General features: G+C 52.4%; 1 protein-coding gene across 4 annotated transcripts in view; it reads left to right on the forward strand.

Moving 5' to 3' along the window:
- GRIK4 (glutamate ionotropic receptor kainate type subunit 4) overlaps window positions 1-20,388 on the forward strand; it is a 306,356-nt gene that overhangs the window by 192,029 nt on the left and 93,939 nt on the right. For 3 of the 4 annotated variants that reach the window (XM_040483332.1, XM_040483335.1, XM_040483334.1), the window contains 2 exons: window positions 6,954-7,106; window positions 7,795-7,899. In XM_040483332.1, coding sequence (XP_040339266.1) covers window positions 6,954-7,106; window positions 7,795-7,899 — 258 coding nt within the window. The remainder of the gene's footprint in view (window positions 1-6,953; window positions 7,107-7,794; window positions 7,900-20,388) is intronic. The other variant, XM_040483333.1, reaches the window with a different exon arrangement.

Consider the following 20,388-nt stretch of genomic DNA (forward strand, 5'->3'; position numbering starts at 1 on the left):
TGCTCCCCCTGTGGAAGCAGAGTGAAGCCCCTCGGTTGGCCTGGAATGATCAGGGAGGGCATCCCACAGGAGGAGGAAGCCAAGACCGCCCTGCTGCTCACTTAGTGTGTGAGACGCTGTGCCGGGTGGAGCCGGGGCCGCGTGTCCTGTCACCTGGAAGCAACCCTCCTGACCTCATTTTTCTCCTTCCCAATCCCAGTCTCAGACCTCCCGAAGCCTCAGCACCTTATGTTCCTCAAGAATGTTGGGGGGCAGAGAGCAAGAGTACAAGCCTATTTCAGAGGGGAGGTGTGAGGAGCTTAAGGGCAAGCCTGAGACCTAGCCCCAGTCACCGGGAGGGGACAGCCGGTCCTGGGTCCCAGATTGTGGTTGTACCTCAGTCGGCTTTCTCTTGGCCAAACCCTGTGGTTTTCTTGCCAGCAAAATCGAGACATGTGTTCTTTCTAGCTTAGGGGACCGGGGCGCTCCCTTCCATTTGTTTCATCCGTGCACAGAGCTGAAGACTAGGGCAGCACTTCCCACGAAAGTATCCCACCCCCACCTCTTTTTCCTCCTTACGACATCCCAATAGCCAGCGAGAGTGGTCACACACCCCTCCGTGGCAAATGAGGAAACTGAGGCACGGAAGAGTGAGATTAGAGCCTAAGTCTGCCTCTCGGTGCCAGGAGCCTTGCACCCATGGTCTCGGTGCGACCCCTCCCACCCCCCAGAGAGGGAAGGGAAAGTGTTACAGAAACCCCTCACCTGAAAGAATGTGGAAAGAAAGGGTGAACAGCTTCAAACAGCAACAAATCCTTCCCAAGGATTCTCACTTAGCAACTGCCTTTTGAAAAGCGGTGCTTCTTCCTGTCTCTTTGAGGGCTGAAATTCCCAGCACAAACAGCCCAGCCCTTTCATTTGCCGGGGAGCTGGAAGGCGAGAAGTAATCCTGTTCCAGGAAGGCACAGGCTGGTTCTGTCTCCCCTTCGAGCTTTCTAAAAAGGCTGCAGCCAGCAATTCCATGGGGACCTGCTCTCTGCTGCCTCCAGGGCCCTCTTCTTTCCCCCCTTCTCCTCTGCCCTCAGTCTCAGTTCCAATCTCTCTTCCTTCTCGTGTCTTCTCCCCGCAACTCTTCCCTTCCCCCGCTTGACATCCCCCATGACTCCTCTCCCTCCCTTTCTCTTCCGCGGCCTCCCCTACGCCCCATGTGCCTCCTGCACTCGTCGCATTTCCGAGCTGCTGGACTCAGGGGTTCAAGCTGAGTGTGGCCACCCGGGCCCGGGCGGCACCACCAGCTGGCTGACCGCAAGCCGCACCCGTGCCCCCTGCCCAACACTGTGCAAGCTGCAGGGGGGAGAGCCGAGGATGGAGACACAGAACCGCCACTTCCCCACGCCGGCCCCATTAATCACGCTGCAAAGAACAAAAATTGCAGAAAATCATTAAAATTACAGATGGCTAGGTTAAGTAATTAGAATTTAGGCTCCAACAGATGTTTGTCATTAAGTGTTTATTTCATTGAATAAAACCCAGATTGTACGGACTACTCGATGAGATTTTAATGGTTCCTGTCCTGGTCTGATATTGAGGGGTAGAGATTAAGCTGCAGAGGTTCAGAGACAAACGGGCATCCAAGAAAATGGGCATCGGGAGAACTAGGGCGAGAACATCGGGGGAGGTGAGGGTTACAGGTGTGTGCTTGGGAGATACTCTTCGTTTTTCCTTCAGGGGAAGGGGAAGAAACTCAAGCCACAACTCCCCGAGTCGGATTGATTCATCTTAATTTGTACGAAGCCTTTCACTCCCCTAAACAATTTACAAACAGCTCAAAAGAAAATAACAATGAAGAACCAAATAAAAATATTAAAAAGCAAGAGAATCAAGAGTTCCTTGCCAAGCACCATTTTGGTGCCAAGAAAGAGGAGAGGATTTTAAACAAGGATTGAGCCGTTTGGGGGATTTAATATTTAGAAGACACAGGGACAGGGAAGAGCCGAGACAAGACAAGAGAGACACGCTCACGGATGGGGCACGGAAGCCACAGGAAGAGGCCGGGCGGTGGAGGGAAGGGTGGTGAATGGGGTGGAAGAGAGAAGGAGCGAAGACAGAGGGGACCGGGGCCACAGAGTGGAGCATTGGACAGAGTGCTGTTTTGGTACCAGAGCCGCTTGTCCCCCAACCGCAATCCCAAATGCTTGCCAGAGCTAAATTAGTAAATAATAGCAGAGGGAGGAAACAAGCAGAAGAGCAGCGAGCTGCTTGGGGATGGAGATCTGCGGCGCGATGGGACAGTTGACGAGGCAGACATTACAGGCTGTCGCGCCGGAGGTGAAATGGGCTGAGTGGAGGAGATTGGCATCTGGGGGCAGATGAGCAGGAGGAGTTCAGGATGGGCGGCCGGGGCTCAGAGCAGCCGCTGGAAGATCCAGGTGAGAGACCAGGGCGGGCTGCCAGGAGCCTGCGAGAGAGAGGCGGTCTGGTTCTGTACGGAGCGCCCTGAGGAGACGGGAATCTGGAGGGATGGTGTTCGGGGCTTGGGAGGTCTTCAGCTCAGATCGGCCCAGGCTGAGCCGCGGAGAGGACCATGAAGCCCCGAGCGCACTGGGGACTGTCACCGTGTCGCCTCTCTGAAGGAAGTATGCAGACGGAGAGGAGACAGGAGCCTTGAGGCTGACCCTTCCACCGGCCCCTGCCCCCAGCATCCCCCTCTGGGGTGTCATTACTAGAAGCCCTGGAAGAATCTTGAAGGCCCCAGAGACGTCAAGGAACACGGCAAACAGCCACACGCCAGTCTCCCGGCATCCGGATCATTTGCTAATAAGAGGACATCAGCCAAGAAAACCGCATCCCAGACGAGTGGGAACAACAGCAAGCATGTGGCAGGAAGGAGCGTGGGGCCTGGTGGGAGGGTGTGAGAAATGGCGTGGTGAGCTGCGTCTGCCGGTCTGTGGGGACTGGGGTCTCTCGGGGACCAGCATGCCGCCTCCTGAGAAGAAGGGCCTCTGGAGGGGTGCGGCCCAGGCCTCTCTGGGGGGGGCCTGGGGCAGCTGTGTCCTGGGAGGAAGGGTATCCCTGTGGCCTCGGTACTGGTTAAAGTACATCCAGCTTCCAGCAGGGAGAATCCTGTATTAAATTGCCTTATGCAGAGAAAGGAAATGTGTCACCTCAAGTCACAGCAAGTCGAGAGTCGAGACTCGGGACTGATGTGTTTGGAATCGGGTTTCCTTCCGTTCCCCTTGGTGTCAACTCCATCCTCAGGCTGGAGCTAGGCCAGCTGCTATCGGCCCAGGCATCACGTCCCAACACAGTGATGCCCAGTGGAGGAAGAAGGGCTGCCTCTGTCAGAGACAGGAAGCTCTTCTGAGGAGGGACCTCTTGCTCTGGGCCTCAGTTCATGTCTCCTTGGACAGAATTGGGCCATATTTCCGGTCCTGAATCACTTATTGGTAGGGGGATGGGATGACTCTTGGACCATTCAGCATCACTGGAGGGCTGGGGCTGGGTCAGCCACGCCTGAAGCACATGGCTGCTTGGGGGATGGAGCGTCCCGCAACAAAATGGGGGTTCTGATAGGAAAAAGGGAGAAGGGTGCTATCTAAGCAACTGATAGTAACCTTCCACTGCCCCTCTCTCCTGCTTATAAGTCCTGTCCCAACAGAATTTCCAGATGGCTCTTAATGGAGAGGCTAGCGTGAAAACAAACAACCCATCAGAACAGGAGGCGCAGTGGGTGATGGCCGAGCCCAGGACAAGAGAGAGGCCTGCCCACTCTCCTTCCCTGCTGACTCTCTGGCCCAAGAGTCTCTCCTGTCTGCTGTTGAGAAGGTGACCACATCTAGAAGATTGCCCATATAGTCCCGTGAGGCCGGGCACAAGAATAAATCTGACAGAGTGAGGATTCAGCACCAGCTTCTCAAGAGGAGACCGGGGGTGGGGGGTGGTGGTGGCAGGGAGCAGGGTGGAAAGACCATGCTGCAGACACAGGAGGAAAAACCAGACTGAGGAGAGGATCCCGGGCATCTGGTCCTGGTCCTGCCACTGCCTTGCTTGGTGACTTTGGGCAGGAGATGATTTCTTTGAGCCTCGGTTTTGTCATCGGTAAAAGGAGAGAGTTGGACTATTTGATTTCTAGGATCCTTTCCAACCTAACAGGCTGAGATTTTGAGATTTTGCGGACGGAGAGATTAGCTGGGAGACAAAGGAGAAGGCAGGACAGAAATTAGCCTACCGTACCATTTAAGTAGCCGAACAGAAGGGTCTAGGGGCCAATGTCAGTAGGAGTAGCCAACCCCCCCTCACCTCGGGTCAACGTTTGTCTAAGCTGGAAGGGGAGCGTCTGTGGCATTGATCATTTCCATATGTCCTCTTGGCAAGGAAATGTGAGAGGTCCATTAATAAAGGAGCCACATGTGCGCAGGGGAAAATGAATTATGTGCAAAGGACAAGGACAGTCGTAGGCTTGCTGCGAAGCCTCAAGTGCCAGCAGGTGACCCTCGAATCAATGAAGAAGTTGCTGAGCTGCAGAGGGGAAGGGCAGCGGCTAGAGGGGAGAGAGCGGAAGGTGACCGGTGGGAGGGACTCGGGGGAGGTGGCTGGTCACCAGGACTGCAGAGGATTCTATTGGTCCTGGCCACAGGGTGCTTTGGGACCAGGGGACAGAAAAGATGGCACTGAGAGGGAAGAAGGCCCAGTGCAGACACTGGGGACCCGGTGCTGCTGCCTGTGTGGATGTCTCAGAGGAGAATGGGAGATGTTGAGGTCTACAGTGCTGCCAGATGGTAGGAGCTGAATAAATGTGGGAAGAAGGAAAAGAAGGAGCGGGGGGGAGGGGGGGGCTAAGAAGGGGGAGGAACGAATACACGCGCGAGGCAGTTTTACAGTACAAGTGAGCTTGGATCAGGGCAGAGAAACTCTATTGGGCTGTTCTCCCCTGTTAATTGCCTTTTAGAAAGATTATCCCGAGTCAGCCTCCCCAGCTGCCGTCACAGGCAGGTAGCAGAAGTGCAAAGGGAATAAGTCATTCTTCCCAGCCTGTTTCCTGCCTCGCAGCTCCCCGTTCTTGCTACTCCCCATAGCCTTAGTTCAGCCAGCACCTGCTTCCTCAGCTGACACCTGCTCGCACCTGGGGGTGCGCGGCCCCCGCCCTCAGGAACGGTGGCACCTGACCTTTGCAGTTTGCAGAGCACCTTGGGGATCTGTGAGGCAGGATGCTGCCAGTCGTTTACAGAAACCGTTGTTCTCTCCAAGGTTCCACAGCGTGTTTGGGATCGCTCAGCACCTGCGCGAGGGCTGGGATCCAGACTCTGGGTTTAGTCTTCCCGCTTTCAAGCTCTTTCTCCTGCCCCTCCGGCCTCAAGATGCTTACACTCTGTCTTGAGAGCTTGAAAAAGATCCCAGCGGTCCCAAGGTGGCCTCCCTGCCCCCCCCCCCCCCGGAGGGGTGTCTCTCCCAGGGCCTGGCCAGGTAGGAGGAGGCTGTAAGAAGTCACAGCAGGGGACCGTCCAGGGGCACAGTATTGAATTGCCCATGGCAGTGTCGCTCTTCAGTGGAGGGGCTTGCTTGGTAATCGGATGGTGTGTGGGCTTCCGGACCCCAATCTCACTGCTCCCCCGGGGCCTCCCCTCAGGGCTCCGCTATGGTTTGATGCTATGTATGGTTTGACGCTATCATCATTTACTCCCCGTAGGTTATTCTTGTCAGGGACACTGTGTGCACAGCGTGGTTTCATTGCCTCCTGAGAGGGCCCACCCCTCAAGGACGGGCATCTTCTGTTTTTCTGCACCTCCCCAAAGCTGCGGACATCCAAGTGAACTCATCGAGTAGTGCTCTGGCTGAGTCTTGTGGGCAGATTTCACTCCCAAGCTTCATTCAGTTCAAGAAACATGTCTTGGGGGGTCCTACCACATACCAGGTCCTGGTGCTAGATGCTGTGAGGGATACAGAGTTATGACCTCGGTTGGTCCTGCCCGAAGAGCTTGCAATTTAATAGGGAGATGATAATATGAACAGACTGCACTAGCTTCTTCCTCCCGCTCTAATTCCCTCTGCAGCGCGACCCCTGTCTGCATTTCTGGTTTATTGCTTCTTCCCCTCCCACCTCTCCTGCCCCCCAAGTGCACACCACACTCTCCACCCCTCCATTTTCTGGAGTGCCTTTCTCCCTTTCCCAGCCGCTCCCCCTCCCAGATCCAATGACAGCCCTACCAAAATCCTTCAGCGCTCAGTTCCAACGCCGTGTCCTCTGAGAAACATTTTCTTCATCACCCCACGGGATCCTCCTCTATGGACCCCACAGACCTTTGTGCGCCCCCTCACTCAGTTTCACGTCACTCTTATTTGGGTCCCGCCTCCCCACATGCCTCCTCCATCCTGCTGTAATCTGTCACAAGAATAGGGTCCTACTCATCTTCGGGCTTTGAACTCAACCCTGTGCTTCCAACAGTACCCGTTACACGGAGTAGCACGAAGTAGACTGAGGGTAGGATGGTATCTCCAGGAAGAAAGGACATCGTGGGGTCTTCTAGGGGTCAGGGACCTTCCGCTGAGTGTTGTGGCACGGGCATATCCGAACGTAGTGTCCCGGTTCCTTCCCTGTCCTGAGGTAGGCAGCTCCATCCCCTGCTTGGGGATTCTGAGAGCAATGGAAGTTGCTACACCCCTGGAGCGGAGAGAGAAAGGGATAGCCTTGAAATCGTTTGGGGTCCAAAGGGATAGCTTGATGATCTAATCCCAGAGAAGCCTTTGCCACCCCTGTCTGCCTTCGGCAAGCACCTGGACTCGTAGGTGAAGAGCAGAGCGGGTCCAGACACAGGAGGTGAGCCAAGGGCGACAAAGAAGTGCCCTTATTTCTTCTGTTTCTCTTTTCCCTTGTCTTCCTCTCTCTTCTTCCTCCTTTGTCTTCCCTTCCCCTCCCCCTTTACACCATCCCTTCCTCTCTCTCTGCCCCCCCTGGCCCGCTGTCCGCCCTCTCCCAGCTCTCCTCGGCCCTGCTGTTTGACGCCGTCTATGCTGTGGTGACTGCGGTGCAGGAGCTGAACCGGAGCCAGGAGATCGGCGTGAAGCCCCTGTCCTGCGGCTCGGCCCAGATCTGGCAGCACGGCACGAGCCTCATGAACTACCTGCGCATGGTGAGGGGCGGCCGGGGCCCTGCAGGGCATGGGGGGGGGGGGATCCCCTGTTCGAGGCCCTGCTCCTCCGGGCCTCCGCCGTACATCACAGTCCCAGATACGACAGCCATCTGCGGTGACCCCGTTCGGTGCACCGCGGATCACATTTGTCCTCTGACCCCGGAAGTCCCACCCAGGGGGCCGGGCTTGGTGCTGTGCTGCCCACGTGTCCTCTAGCGGGATGGAAATGGATCTCTAGCCCACAAAGAAGACCTCTCCCGGCAGAGAAGCCTGGTGCACCGTAGCTTGCGTTTTGCGTTGAGAGTCAGGTCTCCCTGACTTCTTGCAGGCCTGAAGGTGGGCGTCCTCCAAAGAGGACAGATCCTACTAGCAGCCAACAGCCTGGAGGAGGGACACGGGAGGATCTGAGTTCAGGCGCCCGTCTCGGCATTGTGTTGGTTTATACGGCAGCTGCGAGGTCCCTGGGTGTGGGGCGTCTTTCTCCTCCTCCAGCCCCAACCAAGTCTGAATTGGTTCCAGAGACATCGCATTTGTAGTCACCAGCTCCTGTGGCTGAGAGACAGGCGGGAGAATGGACCTTGATGGCCTCATTTCTCTTGGGCATCCTGAACAGCACACGGGTGGAATGCTTGGAGCCAAGTGGCACACGGGGCCTGTTTGGTGCTGTAACTCACTCTCTCTTGGACAGGTAGAATTGGAAGGTCTCACCGGCCACATCGAATTCAACAGCAAAGGCCAGAGGTCCAACTATGCCCTGAAAATCTTACAGTTCACCAGGAATGGTTTTCGGCAGGTAAGTCCTGGTCTGCCGCCACGGGGGCACGTCTTTCCTCGCTGTTCCTCTCCGTGTCCCCAGCCTTCCCATCTCTCCCCTGTCATCAGGATGGCCCCTGCTCTCCCTTGTCCCCAGGAGCTACAGGCCGCATCCTGGGCACAGATGCTGGCATGCACAGGCCTCCCCGCTTCCCGCCACCGCATCCGCTGGCGTGAGTCAGGGACTGCTGTTCTAGCAGAAGAGCTAGAGGGAGCAGTCAGTCATGCTCTGTAGGGGACAGCGGGTGGGGTGGGGGGGTGAGAGGGAATCACATAAGGAAGGAATTCCCAGGCCTGGCCCGCTATTTTGGGTTCCTCTACTCCCTGAATTTCGCCCTAACCCTGAAGTAGTGTCAGGCTCCAGAGCTTGCGGGGAAGGAACCGACTGGATCCCTTCAGCATCGGAGTGGATGGCCGGTCCTCTTCCGCCAGCTCTTTCCAGACTGACCCACGCCCGGCTGATGCTGGTCACAGCCCTCCTCTCCCATCTGCTACCTGTCTTCTCCCGTCTGCCCAGGACGTCTCCGGCCTCCGAGGCCCCTTCCAACTCCCCACTCCTTTCCGCATTCTCTTCCATCAACTCGTTCTCCCTTTCTCCCGTCCTCTCGCACCAGAGGAAACAGGGATTCTGACAGCCATTCCAGGTGCCTCTGAAGGTCTCCCAGCCTCTCCATCGCCCGGATAATCAACCCTCTATTCTTAGGCTAGCCCTTCTCCAACCTTAGAAAAGCCAGAGAAATAGGAAATGATGCACTGATTAGAGCAGGAAGCAGACGTACTGGAGAACATCCGGCTGTCAGAGTAGCTGAACAGGGCCTCTGAAGGGTCTCACCTTTCCGGGAGATCATGAAGATTCTTCTTCCAATTCCTCCTCCTCCTCCCCCTCTCCCGCCTCCTCTTCCCTTCTTTTTCTCTTTCTCTTTCGCTCCTCCTCCATCGTCACCGTCATCACATAGCAGCTTTCATTTCTTAAGTTCTTCCCACAGGCCATACACCATGCTAGGTGTGCCATAGGTATTTTCTCATTTAACCTTACAAACTAAGTACTTTCAGTTTCTTTGTATTTGTATTTGTATTTGTATTCTGTCACCTGCGCATAGAGACGATCTTATTTCTTCCTTTCCAATCTGGATGCCATGGATTCCCTTTTCTTGCCTTATTCAGTGGCTAGAACTTCAACGTTAATACTGTTGCTTCCAACCTTAGGGGGAATGCATTCAGCCTTTCACCATGAAACTTAAAAACACACTGCTCGTTGTAGGTGATTTGTAGATGTTCTTTATCAAGTTGGGGGTGTTCCCTTTCCTAACTTCTCGAGAATTTTTACCATGAATGGGTGTTGAATTTTGTCAAGTGCTTTGTCTGGGTCAACAGATATAATCATATTTTTTTCTTCTTTAGCTGGATCATATGGTGGATTATATTAATTGATTTTCAAATGTTTAACCAACCTCACACACCTGGAATAAATCCCACTTGGACATAGTGTATAATTTTTAGACATTGCTGGATTTGGTTTGCTAATATTTTGTTGAGGATTTAGCATCTAACTTCTGAGTGATACTGGCCTACCGTGAGCATAGGGGGTTTTTTGCTTTGTTTTTACCCGCTTTGTGTGGTGTAGGTAACAGGGTAATACTGGCTTCACAAAATGAAGAGGGAAGTTTTCCTTTCTCTTCTGTTTTCTGGAAAAAGTTGTCTATAAATGCTGTTAATTCTTGTCTAAATGTCTGGTAAAAGACTCCAGGGAAGCCATCTGGGCCTGGGGATTTCTTTTTCGGGGACTCATAAATTACAAATTCAATTTCTTTAATGGTTATAGGACTCTTCAGGTTATTTGTCTCATCCTCATTAGGGTTTGTTCGTCTTAGCTGGTAGTTTGTGATAGGTACTTTTATTAATCCCCATTTTATAAGTGAAGAAGCCCAGGCTCAAGGAGATGGACTGACCTGGTCTTGAATGGTTGGTAATGGCAGTTAGTTTGGAACCCAGAGATCTCTGACTCTGACGCTGAAGTTCTTAGCCATTATGACAGACAAATCATGCATCAAAATCACCTGGGTAATTTGTTAAAAATACAGATTTTTAGACTCCACCCTATAAAGGTCTGATTGGGTAAGCCTTGATTAGGACCCAGGAACTGATACGGTCATTGAGCACCCAAGGTGGTCCCAATGAAACCCTAGGCTACGCTGTGAAGTCCCTGCCACATCTGTGTCCCACCATCCTGTCCCCATGTCTGAGAGGCTGCAGTTCAGCCCTTCTCATGACATTGAATGCAGTGCCTTCCAGAAGGACAGCGATTATGCTAGGCCACAAGGCAAGGTCACCCTTCTTGGAAAACAAGATAAAAGAGTCCAGGTTTAGGTAGATAGCCAGAAACTCTGGGATAGAATATTACCAAATGGTCATCGCATTTGGCTAACCAATTTATGAGTATGTGCTATGTGTCAGGCACTGTGCTGGGCACAGAGGGAACCAGGCTGCAGAAGGCACAGTCCCTGAACTGAGAAAGAGCTCACAGTCTGGTGACACAGGGCCAAAATAAGTGCAAGTTGGGGTTATTAAGCTCAGATCTTGCCCTTGAGCTCATAATTCCCTGAACAAATGAAGCCTCCAGCCTGGAGGGAAATTGCTAGGTCGACTCTTCCGTGAGCCCCCACTGTGCTCAGGGATGTGAAGTGAAGAACGCTCATTCATTTTTTCAATAAATACCTGTTGAGTGCCTACGATGTTCCAGACTTTTTTCTAAGCACAGGTTTTAAAAAATGGGCAAAGTGTCTGCTTTTGTGGGGCCTGTATCGTAGTATGGGACAAACACTAGGCAAGCAAATACATGAATAATATAGCATCAGTAGTGATAAGTGCTATAGAAAGAAAAATTAAATAGCATAAGGAAATGGAGTGTGTGGAGATAATCATGGTGGGGAAGCAGTAGTTAGAAGAACATAACGTTCATGCCAAGCCCCAGACTTACTCCATAGAAAGCCCAATTCTAGGCTCTGAAAAACTCCCCGTTAGACCTCAGGCCTGCTTTCTGCCCCCCGGAAAGAGCCCCCTTCCATCACCCAAGCAACACCTGCGGTGGCAGTTGGCTGGTGACCCTGATCCCACCCGCTGCTTGAATGACAGCTGATTAGGCTCAAAGTACCTCTTCTTAACTCTGCTTCTCTAGCAGCTGCCACTCAGCCTGGCTTTTCCCAGCTGCCAGGCTGCAGGACTGCCTGGGTCATTAAGAAACAGCATCACCAGCCCCCGGCCCCGAGGTCCTAGCCCAGCCCAGCCCAGTAAAGGGTTCTGCTCTGGGACATCCCAACCAGCAGCTACTGGTCCTTCTTCGGCGGCACATGCTGTCGGTGTAGATAGGGCATCTCCAACCTAGATGTGCACAGGAGTGACCAACGGTGTTTGCTACAATTGTGCATTCCCAAGCCCCACAGCTATAAATTCTGAGTCAACAAAACTGAGTGCCTTTCAGGAATCTGCATATTCTTGATAGCGCCCAGATAGAGGATTACAGTGCAGGTGGGCCACAGGCTGTGTTTTGACAAATAGTGTTCTCTGTGCATAGAATTTCCTCTCGACCTCCCCACATCCCATCCCCATCTTTATGAGCCAGTGTGACCGTCAAGGAAGATGGTATTTCTGACCTTCGGCTCTGCTAAGTTTTTAAGTTTTTATATTAATTCCAGTTGTTTAACATAAAGTGTTATATTCATTTCAGGGGTACAATATAGTGACTCAACCCTTCCATACATCACCCGGTGCTCAGCACAAGTGCCCTCCTTAATCCCCATCACCTATTTAACCCTCTTCCTCTGGTAACCATCAGTTTGCTCCCTGTAGTTGAGTGTCTGTTTCTTGATTTGTCTTTCTCTCTCTCTTTCCCTTTGCTCCCATTTATTTTGTTTCTTAAATTCCACATCATATGTGAAATCATTTGGTATTTGTCTTTCTCTGACTGACTTATTTCACTTAGCATTATACTCTCTAGATCCATCCTGTTATTGCAAATGACAAGATTTCATTCTTTTTTTTTTAAGATTTATTTTATTTTGAGAGAGAGAGAGTATACGCGGGGGAAGAGAGAGAGAGAGAGAGAGAGAGAGAGAGAGAGAGAATCTTAAGCAGGTTCCATGCTCAGCGCAGAGCCCAACACAGGGCTCTTGATCCCACGCCCCTGGGATCATGACCTGAGCCGAAATCAAGAGTTGGATGTTCAACCGACTAAGTCACCCAGGCGGCCCAATTTCATTCTTTTTTATGACTGAGTAATATTCCATTATATATGTATATATCTTACACCTTTATCCATTCATCAGTTGACAGACATTTGGGCTGCTTCCATGTCTTGCCTATTGTAAATGATGCTGCAATAAACATTGGGGTGCATGTATCCCTTTGAATTCATGTTTTTGTATTCTTTGGGTGAATACCCAGTAGTACGATTGTTGGAGCACAGGGTAATTCTCTTTTTAACTTTTTTGAGGAACCTCCACACTGTCTTCCCGAGTGGCTGCACCAGTTTGCGTTCCCACCAGCAGTGCAACAGGGTTCCTTTTTCTCCAGGGACACAACTCTAGACTGGATTTATTAAGTGGATTGTGATAATCCTCTGTTATTACCCATTTTTCTTCAACAGATCTAGTGACTGTCCTGCTGCTTTCCTGTCTAGCTCAGGTTCTGTGAATATCAGTGAATACTGTATCATGGGCATGGAGGCAGCTTTGCAGTTCTGGTCCCCAGGTCCCATCTCAATCACCAGCTGAATCTTTGCCTCTTGATAGGTGTCCTTCCCCTGATTATTATAGGATGAAGAAGTGGTTTGGGGAGTGATGATTAATTGGGTTTCTTTTCCAGGGTGGGAGGAATGTCAGTATCTCTGCTCTAATATTCTTCCAATGCCATCCAAGGTGGTGCTGGCAGAGGAAGGGAGAGTGACCAGGAACAAGGGAATTAACATCTCTTGAGGACCTGTCGTGGAGGACCAGACATCACGCAGACACTTTGCACAGATCACTTCTGACCTGGCGGACAGCCCTTGAAGGCAGATAAACTCCCACTTCACAAATGAGGAAACTGAGGCTCAGGAAAGACCAGGAACTTGACCAAAGCCCACTATTAGCAAGCATTTCGGGCAGAGCTGAAATTCACGCTCAGGCCTGTCCAGCTCCAAAGCCCATGTTCCTGGCTTTCCCTCACTTCCCTGGAATCAATCCCTAAGCCCCCAAATCAAAACACTGTACCCAGGCCTGTGGCTTGTCTGCCACCTGCTCCCAGTGACCTGCTGGGCTGGGCTTTCTTCAGTAATGGTGTCTTCTCATCGGGCTTTGGTTTCGTTCTTTCTCTTCCTGTCTGGGCGAGTGACTATTAAGAGCTGGTTTTGATTATTTAGAAAGCACCACACAGGGACCCAGTGGGTTGTAATTGGTAAAATGTCTGAACCAAATGCCATATTCCCTGCTGGTGGCTGATTAAGGGATTATTACCATTTTAAAAATAGTCTTTCAGAATCCAGGGTTATTTTTTTTACCATTTAAAAAAAATTACTATTTTGATTCTGTTTAGAGAGTGTTTTCCATCTTGGAATTCTGTCGGGGGGTGGGGGGGAATGTTCCCCAGAGTATCCTATAAGTGACATTTCTGAACCTGGACCAGCTCCATATTGCTTATTTATGGCCATAGAGGTCAAGGCAATTGCTTCTAGATTCCCTAAGCCCATCCTCCCGTTCTGCCGACGTGAGATCTCCCTTCTCCATCCCATAGTCTCCCTTCTCATTTCCCAGAAGATGCCCTGGATGGCATTGGAATAGTATAATCTCCCTACTTCATTCGGGATAAATCAGATTTGAAAGAGACAAGGGGAAAATAGAAGTATAGCATTAGCGGGCCCTTGATTTCCTTCATTTAACTTAATCTAACGATCAGAGATTCTGAGCAGCCCCCAAGTGACTTTGGGAGGGCTGTAATAAGATGAGCACACCTTTCATCTAAGGATCGGAAGTGACTTAACAGGCTCTAATTAAGCCTTTGGGAGAGGGAGGCCTAAGACATGGGGGCCGGACCTCCCGAGCCAAAGATGCAGATCTCACTTTTCCTGTTAGACTGGATTATCACCAGAGGAGTACCTCCATTTTCTTCCTCTGTGGGATGTGGATGATTTGGCCCCTGGACGTTTGTCCTCGTTAAACCCAAGGATGATTGACACTAGATTTGCTTGGCACTGTCTTCTGCCTGCCTACGGTTGGGTAGCAAGCTGGCCCTACTGACGTACGACAGTATTAGCTCACGGTATTATTGGGTGTCTCCTTCATGGAACCCCATACTGGGTGGTGTACAGAGATGTTTAAGATTTCTCATCTTGTATCAGCCATACCTGAAGGCTGCTCTCTGTCTTGCAGGTGAAGAAACTGAGACAGAGAGAGATAAAGTCATGTGTCCACATCCGCACAGCTAGTACGTTCCAGGCTTAACTGAGTCCAGGTCTAGCTATCTTCAACATCCACATCTTTCTACTTTGCAGCTTGGCCCCAGAATGTGTTGGGGGAGACCTCCAAGGCTTCTAGTCTAATGTCCCATCCCAAAGCAAGAATGTTTTCTGTGGAGACCCCGAGAGAAGTAGCCACCTAGCTTCTCCTTGAGTCTGTCCTAGGCTGGGGGACTCACTACCTCCCCAGGGACACATTCCCAAGTCTTCCAGGTACTAGATCAAAGTCTGCCTCTTCATTCTGCCCTCAGAAGCAGCTGGAATGGCTCGCTTTCTCTTTCTCCCTCTCTCTTTTTTTCTTTCTTTCTTTCTTTCTTTCTTTCTTTCTTTCTTTCTTTCTACCAACTCTTCATATATTTGAAGATAGTTCGATTTCTCTTCATTCATTCTCTTCTTCCTAAAATTTAGCATTAACACTGTTTGAGCACCTACTCTGTGTCAAGGGCTGGGAATGCAAGATAAAGGAGTCATGGTTTCTTCAAGGGCTCATGGTCTTTGGGGAAAGGCAGAAATTGTGGTCAACAATTACTGTAGAGGCCTCTCTGATTTCTTTCCTTCGGCAAACAGTGGCCCATAACTATTCCCAATGCAACGTGGCTTCCAAATCTGGTGCCACTGACGCTTCTGGGTTTGTTTGGGTCTCTCTTAAAACACGAGGCCCCAATTGAGGACCACACTCCAGATGGGGCCAAATGGCACAGAGCTGAGAGCACCACCCTCGCAAACACTAACTTTCCATTCCCTGCATTAGCTTCCTTCCCGGAATTAGCCTTGGAATTTTTGATTCACTTAGAAATCGGGACCTTGGGGTCAATTCATTGTTCCACATGCCCCCCTCCCCCCAAAATACCCGGGGTTATTTTCACATGAACTTTTCATAGAAACCATCCCTGAGCCACCCTTTCCTTGGACCACTTATCTACTTAAGTCTGTTCCTATGGAGATGGAGAGATTTGCAGATCTGGCCAAGAGTGGGCGAGTAAAAAGCCTTGGGAACTGATGGCCATGTTTCGTTTTCCAAAGCTGATATAAACTCAGCTTTTTGAGGGGCTGGTTCTCTGGAATGACTTGCGTGTAGTTCCAACGAGGCAGGAGGATGGGCCAGATGGCTTTTGTGAGTCACCCTTGCAAACCAAGAACTCAGGGGTCCCGTGTCCTCCAGAAGCTTCAGGCTATCCAGCCCCAGCTTCCTGAGTCCCTACAGGTCCCACCGCTTGCTAGGAGGACAGGCCGCCTCTCTTGACTTTCCTCTCCTGCTGCCTTCCCTGCAGGCCCACACACAGGCACGCCTGCCCCTTTGGCGGGGACATCTGGGATGGTCCAGTGTTTGTGGCTTGTTTTGATGGCACCCCTGAGTCGTGTAAAGGCAGCCAGCCACATTTCTTATCATGGCCGGGGACGCGGGAAATATCTTCCGCTGCTTCGATGGCAGTTTTAACAGACCTGCTGGTGGCATCCCCCCCACCCCGTCCCCACCTCCAGACCCGCTCCCCACTTCATAAGCAAACAAACCAGGACCACCAGAAATCCCTAAAAATACCGTGTCAGATGAGAGCCTACGCTACCATTGTAGCCCTGGGAGAAGAGTGAGGGCCGGGGTGGGGGGGGTGGGGGGTCTCCTGTCCATGCGGGAGGCGCTGCCCCACATCTGTGCCCTTTCCCCCGGCCCCTGCCTCACGAGCCTCGGTGACAGCCCTGGTCCCATCTGCGCTAACGAGAGCAGCCATCACGGCTCAGACAGGTCGCCAGGGGGAGACGCTGCTCGGAGAGTGTCATGCCTGCTACCGTCTAATACATTTTCAGTCTGGGGAAGGAGTTTACCATAAATATGCAGATCCTTTGAAGCTGCCTGTGCGGAACCTGGCTCAGAGCGCTGGAGCGGGGGTTTGATTGCTGGAAATCAGCGGCCTCGTGTGCCAGCTCCCCGGCTGGGGGACAGACCTGAAAAGAGTGGGCCGGCTGGGGAGGCCACTCGGCGGGCCGTTCCCCGCCAGCCAGCGACATTGCCTTTGATGAGGAAATTCTGAGGCGGCCTGTCTCGGGGAGAGAGGGGGGCCTGCTTTGAAGGTTACTCAGAAGTCACTTACGGCTTCCTTTTAGTTAAGGAGTCAGGAGAAGGGAATTGGCGTGAGGTTTGAAATAGCCGACGTCTCCTAGAACATCATAAATTCTTAGAGCTGGCGGAGACCCGAAAGGCCATCTGGTCCAGCTTTCCCGCCGGAGAATGTGGATGGGCCTGTGTGTCGCCCGGGGCTTCAGACCCCTCAGTGGCCCCGTTGGCTCTCAGAGCGAAATGGCCGCTCCCCAGCGAGGCAGTCACACCCTGGACCCGGCTCACCTTGAGCCCCCACTGGTGCCACGCCCCTCAGACTCTCTGCCTCTCCCGTGGTGTTCTCGGTCACCCACCAGGGCTGGGCACCCCTTCAGGGCAGACCCGGCCCTCCCCTGCCGAGAGTGGGGCTCTCAGCACAGCCCTGGAGAAAGGGATGAGCCAGCGACCGGGGGTCTGGTGTGTGCCAGGGTCCGGGGACTGTGTGGGGAACATTCGGGATGTGCCGTTCGGCTCTGAGGAGCCCTCCCATCCCGTAGGGACGCCAGAGCCCTGGGGACCTAGGATGCTGTCACGAGAGCTCTCTAAAGCTACTGTTCCCCAGTCTGTTCAGAGTTCATATGACGAGCCTCCCCGCGGACAGCTGGAATTCGAAGCCGTGACATGAAAAGGCCTGCAAATCACCATCCATGTGTCCTTTCTCATTTCATTCGATGCCCCCAGAGCGGCACCTCTCTAGTTAATTAAAGGGCTCTTCAGTACCTCCTCCTGTGAGGGCATCTGGCTTTCCCGGCCACCCCCAGATGACAGCCAAGGGGCAGATGAGCTGGCTTTGGAAGGCCGTGACCTGAAGGGCCCTCTCTTCCCCCTGTCTCCCTGGCCCACATACATCTGGTTCTTTCTCCCAGAGCCCTGGCACTTCCTGCTTATCAGCTTTGATGGGAAATTCACTGACTGCAGAAGCTTATTCACACATCAGCCGGCAAACAAATTAGAGCTACTTAAATTTTCAAACGGGGGGCCGCGTTTGGGCAGACAAGCGGGGCTTCAAAGTGCCGCGGTTTAAATATATTTCTTGTACTGTGCCCCATCACGCGTCCCGCCTGAGCCCAGCCCGGGGAAGTTTGCCAGTACAGAGTGACTCTTTTCTGCGCCTCTTCAGCCAGCTCATGCCTGGGAGAGCTGGAAGAGGCTGACTGCTAATTTGGTCTCATGAAGCAGCCCGCGTCATCCGCTCTGATGCGAGACGGGCACGCCACAGACCAGAGGTGTGGGGCCTGAAGGCAGGGGGTGGGGAAGGAAAACCCAGGGAGGTGAGGGGGAGCCGGGTGCAGGGGCCCCGGCTCTCACGGTCCCCAGAGTTCTGTTCCTCAGCGGCTCCCCCGGTAAAATAGGCTTGATGGTCGTAATAATACCTGCTCGGCGGGCTTTATAGAATTACTGTGAGAACAAAATGAGATGCTGTTGATAGATGTGTTTGGGGGATTCTCCTTTGCGGTGCAAAATTGAGTCCTGTCATCTCTCATGAAGATGTCTGTGTAGATAGGTCTCTGGATCTTGGAACGCGGCATTCCCGGACCCTTGCTTGTCGGCTGGTTCATGGCAGAGAGAAGGGCAAAGCAGGGCCGAGCCATGTGCCCTCATCACTCCCGCTGCAAGTCCAGAGCTTGCAAGCATGCTGCGAAGGCCGGCCCGTGCTGGAAGGAAATAAGCTCTGCCGTCCAGCCCTCCCTCCCTCCTTCGGGGTAGGCTCCTCACTGCCTTCCTCTCCCCCTTCTCTTCTTCTCCATCCCTGACCTCTGTCCTTCCTCTGCTCCTTAATGTGACAGCGTCCCATGTACCACCACTTTGCAGTGGCTCTGGGAGGGGCGGAGACAAGAGCCAGAAGTCAAGGCTCCATTCCCTGGGGGAAATCTGGACCGTCTAGGGCCTGTCTAACACCACACTGCTCAGATAAGAGCCCACGCTAGAAACTCCCCATCTGCCCGGAGTACAGCGAGGCCCAGCCACCGCCCTGTGGGCCCACATCCCTCCCGGGGCAGCGATGGGCCATTCTCAGCCCTTCCCTGAGAGCTGAGCATTTTACCAGGTCTCGAAGGACAGGGAACAACCACCGTCCTTCAAGCGCAGACACTTCATTAGAACCATTAGCTCAATTGGCCTCTGCCGCTCAGAGCCCAGAGTTGTGCGTGATTAGTACAACTGGTCTCCCAAGACACTTCTCCACCTGGTGAGTTTAACAAATGAAGCCAGGCTCTCTCCTTGCCCTGACTGTGGCATGTTCATTGGCAGTAATTTCCTTGGAAGATGAAAAATCTCAAGCATTCCTGAGCTCCCTGATAAATTCTCTCCTTGGCAGCTAATTTGCAATACCTTCCACCTTCTGGGAGGTGACACAGGGATGTGCGGCTGGGCCTTCATATTTACAGGCTCTGCCATGCACCCACCCCGTGCCAGTCTGAGCCAGACCAGTTTGGTCACCCCCCCCCCCCCCAGACGTTTGGAAGAGGGTCTGTGAGATGTTTGACCAAAAAAAACAAGGGAAAAGGAGGGCCTGATAAAATTACTCAAGTCCCAAAGCACTTCTGTCCAACAAAGAGAAACAAAACCACAAAAATGAAAGGCAGTCTGGGCACTGTCACTGCCCTGAGTAGGGAAATTTAACTCCTGAAGTCCTGAGCTGGTCAGAGAGCCTAGTAAGTCCCCGAGCGCATCTTTGGAGGGTGGCGTTTTTAGTCCGAGCTGCTGTGCACCGAGCTCCGCTTCTGTCCTGGATGGTATTTATCTGTCGCTAGAGTCCCTGAAAATGGCCGCTGTGGGCCCGTTCTGTTGGGCGGAAGTGGTGAGGGCCGGGGCAAACGCCACTTCGCATCCCAAAGGTTCGGGATTCGGGATGGAGGTCTGGGCACATCTTGGCAAAAGCCCAACGTTTGAGCACACACAGAGTGCATCCGATCCTCATTATTGGCGGATTCCATTTCTGCAAACCTGTCCACTCCCTAAAATTTACCTTATCCCAGAGTCTGGGCTCATGGTGCTTCCTCAGACGGGCAAAGAACAGTGAGGGGGCGCCTGGGTGGCTCAGTCGGTCAAGAGTCCCACTTTTGCTCAGGTCATGATCTCGCGGTCTGTGAGTTCGAGCCCTGCATCGGGCTCCGTGCTGACAGCTCAGAGCCTGGAGCCTGCTTCCGATTCTGTGACTCCCTCTCCCTGCCCCTCCCCTGCTCACTCTGTCTCTCAAAAATAAACAAACATTTAAAAAAAAAAAAAAAACGTGCAAAGAACAGTGAAAAATGTGAGTCAGCCGACAGGCACGTTCCCGGCTGAGGTCAAACAGGCAGCGTCTGCCTTCTTGTTTCAGCCCTGGTATGGTAAACACGTGGCCTTTCTTGTGGCCTACTTAGTGTCATGTCTTTCACACCAGTGTGTTTTTTCCTGGTCACTTTGCTGTTGCAAATGACCCCCCAGCTTAGTGCAGACATGCTGTCTCGTGGAGCTAAGCTCAAGAAAGATGTGATGTGCCTTACAGACAAAATACAGGTTTCCAGAAAGCATCATTCAGGCGTGAGTTATAGTCTGTTGTTTAATATTAATGAACTGACAGTATATATTCAATAAGGTGGTGGTAAGCAGAAACACGCATAAAGCGAGGCTATGTGTGGTCTGGTTGATGAAAGTGTTGTAAACAGAGGCTCCTAGGAACCTAATCCCGCATCTCCCTAGGAGCAGTGAATCCGTATTCCCTAGTTCAGTGTTTGTGGCAACTTAAGTGAATGTCATTCAGTGCAAATGATGAGAATCGACCGTGATCAGATACAGCCAGGAGAGAAGAGCAGGAATGTGTGAACTTGTCCTATGGGCGGCCTTTTCTCTCTGTATTCACCACCCCAGACCCCTCCTCTCTTGTTATCATGCCAGAGGGCCTCATCTGC

The sequence above is a fragment of the Herpailurus yagouaroundi genome, unplaced genomic scaffold (assembly GCF_014898765.1).
Source record: "Herpailurus yagouaroundi ecotype Mexico unplaced genomic scaffold, PumYag 161, whole genome shotgun sequence".
Taxonomy (NCBI): domain Eukaryota; kingdom Metazoa; phylum Chordata; class Mammalia; order Carnivora; family Felidae; genus Herpailurus; species Herpailurus yagouaroundi.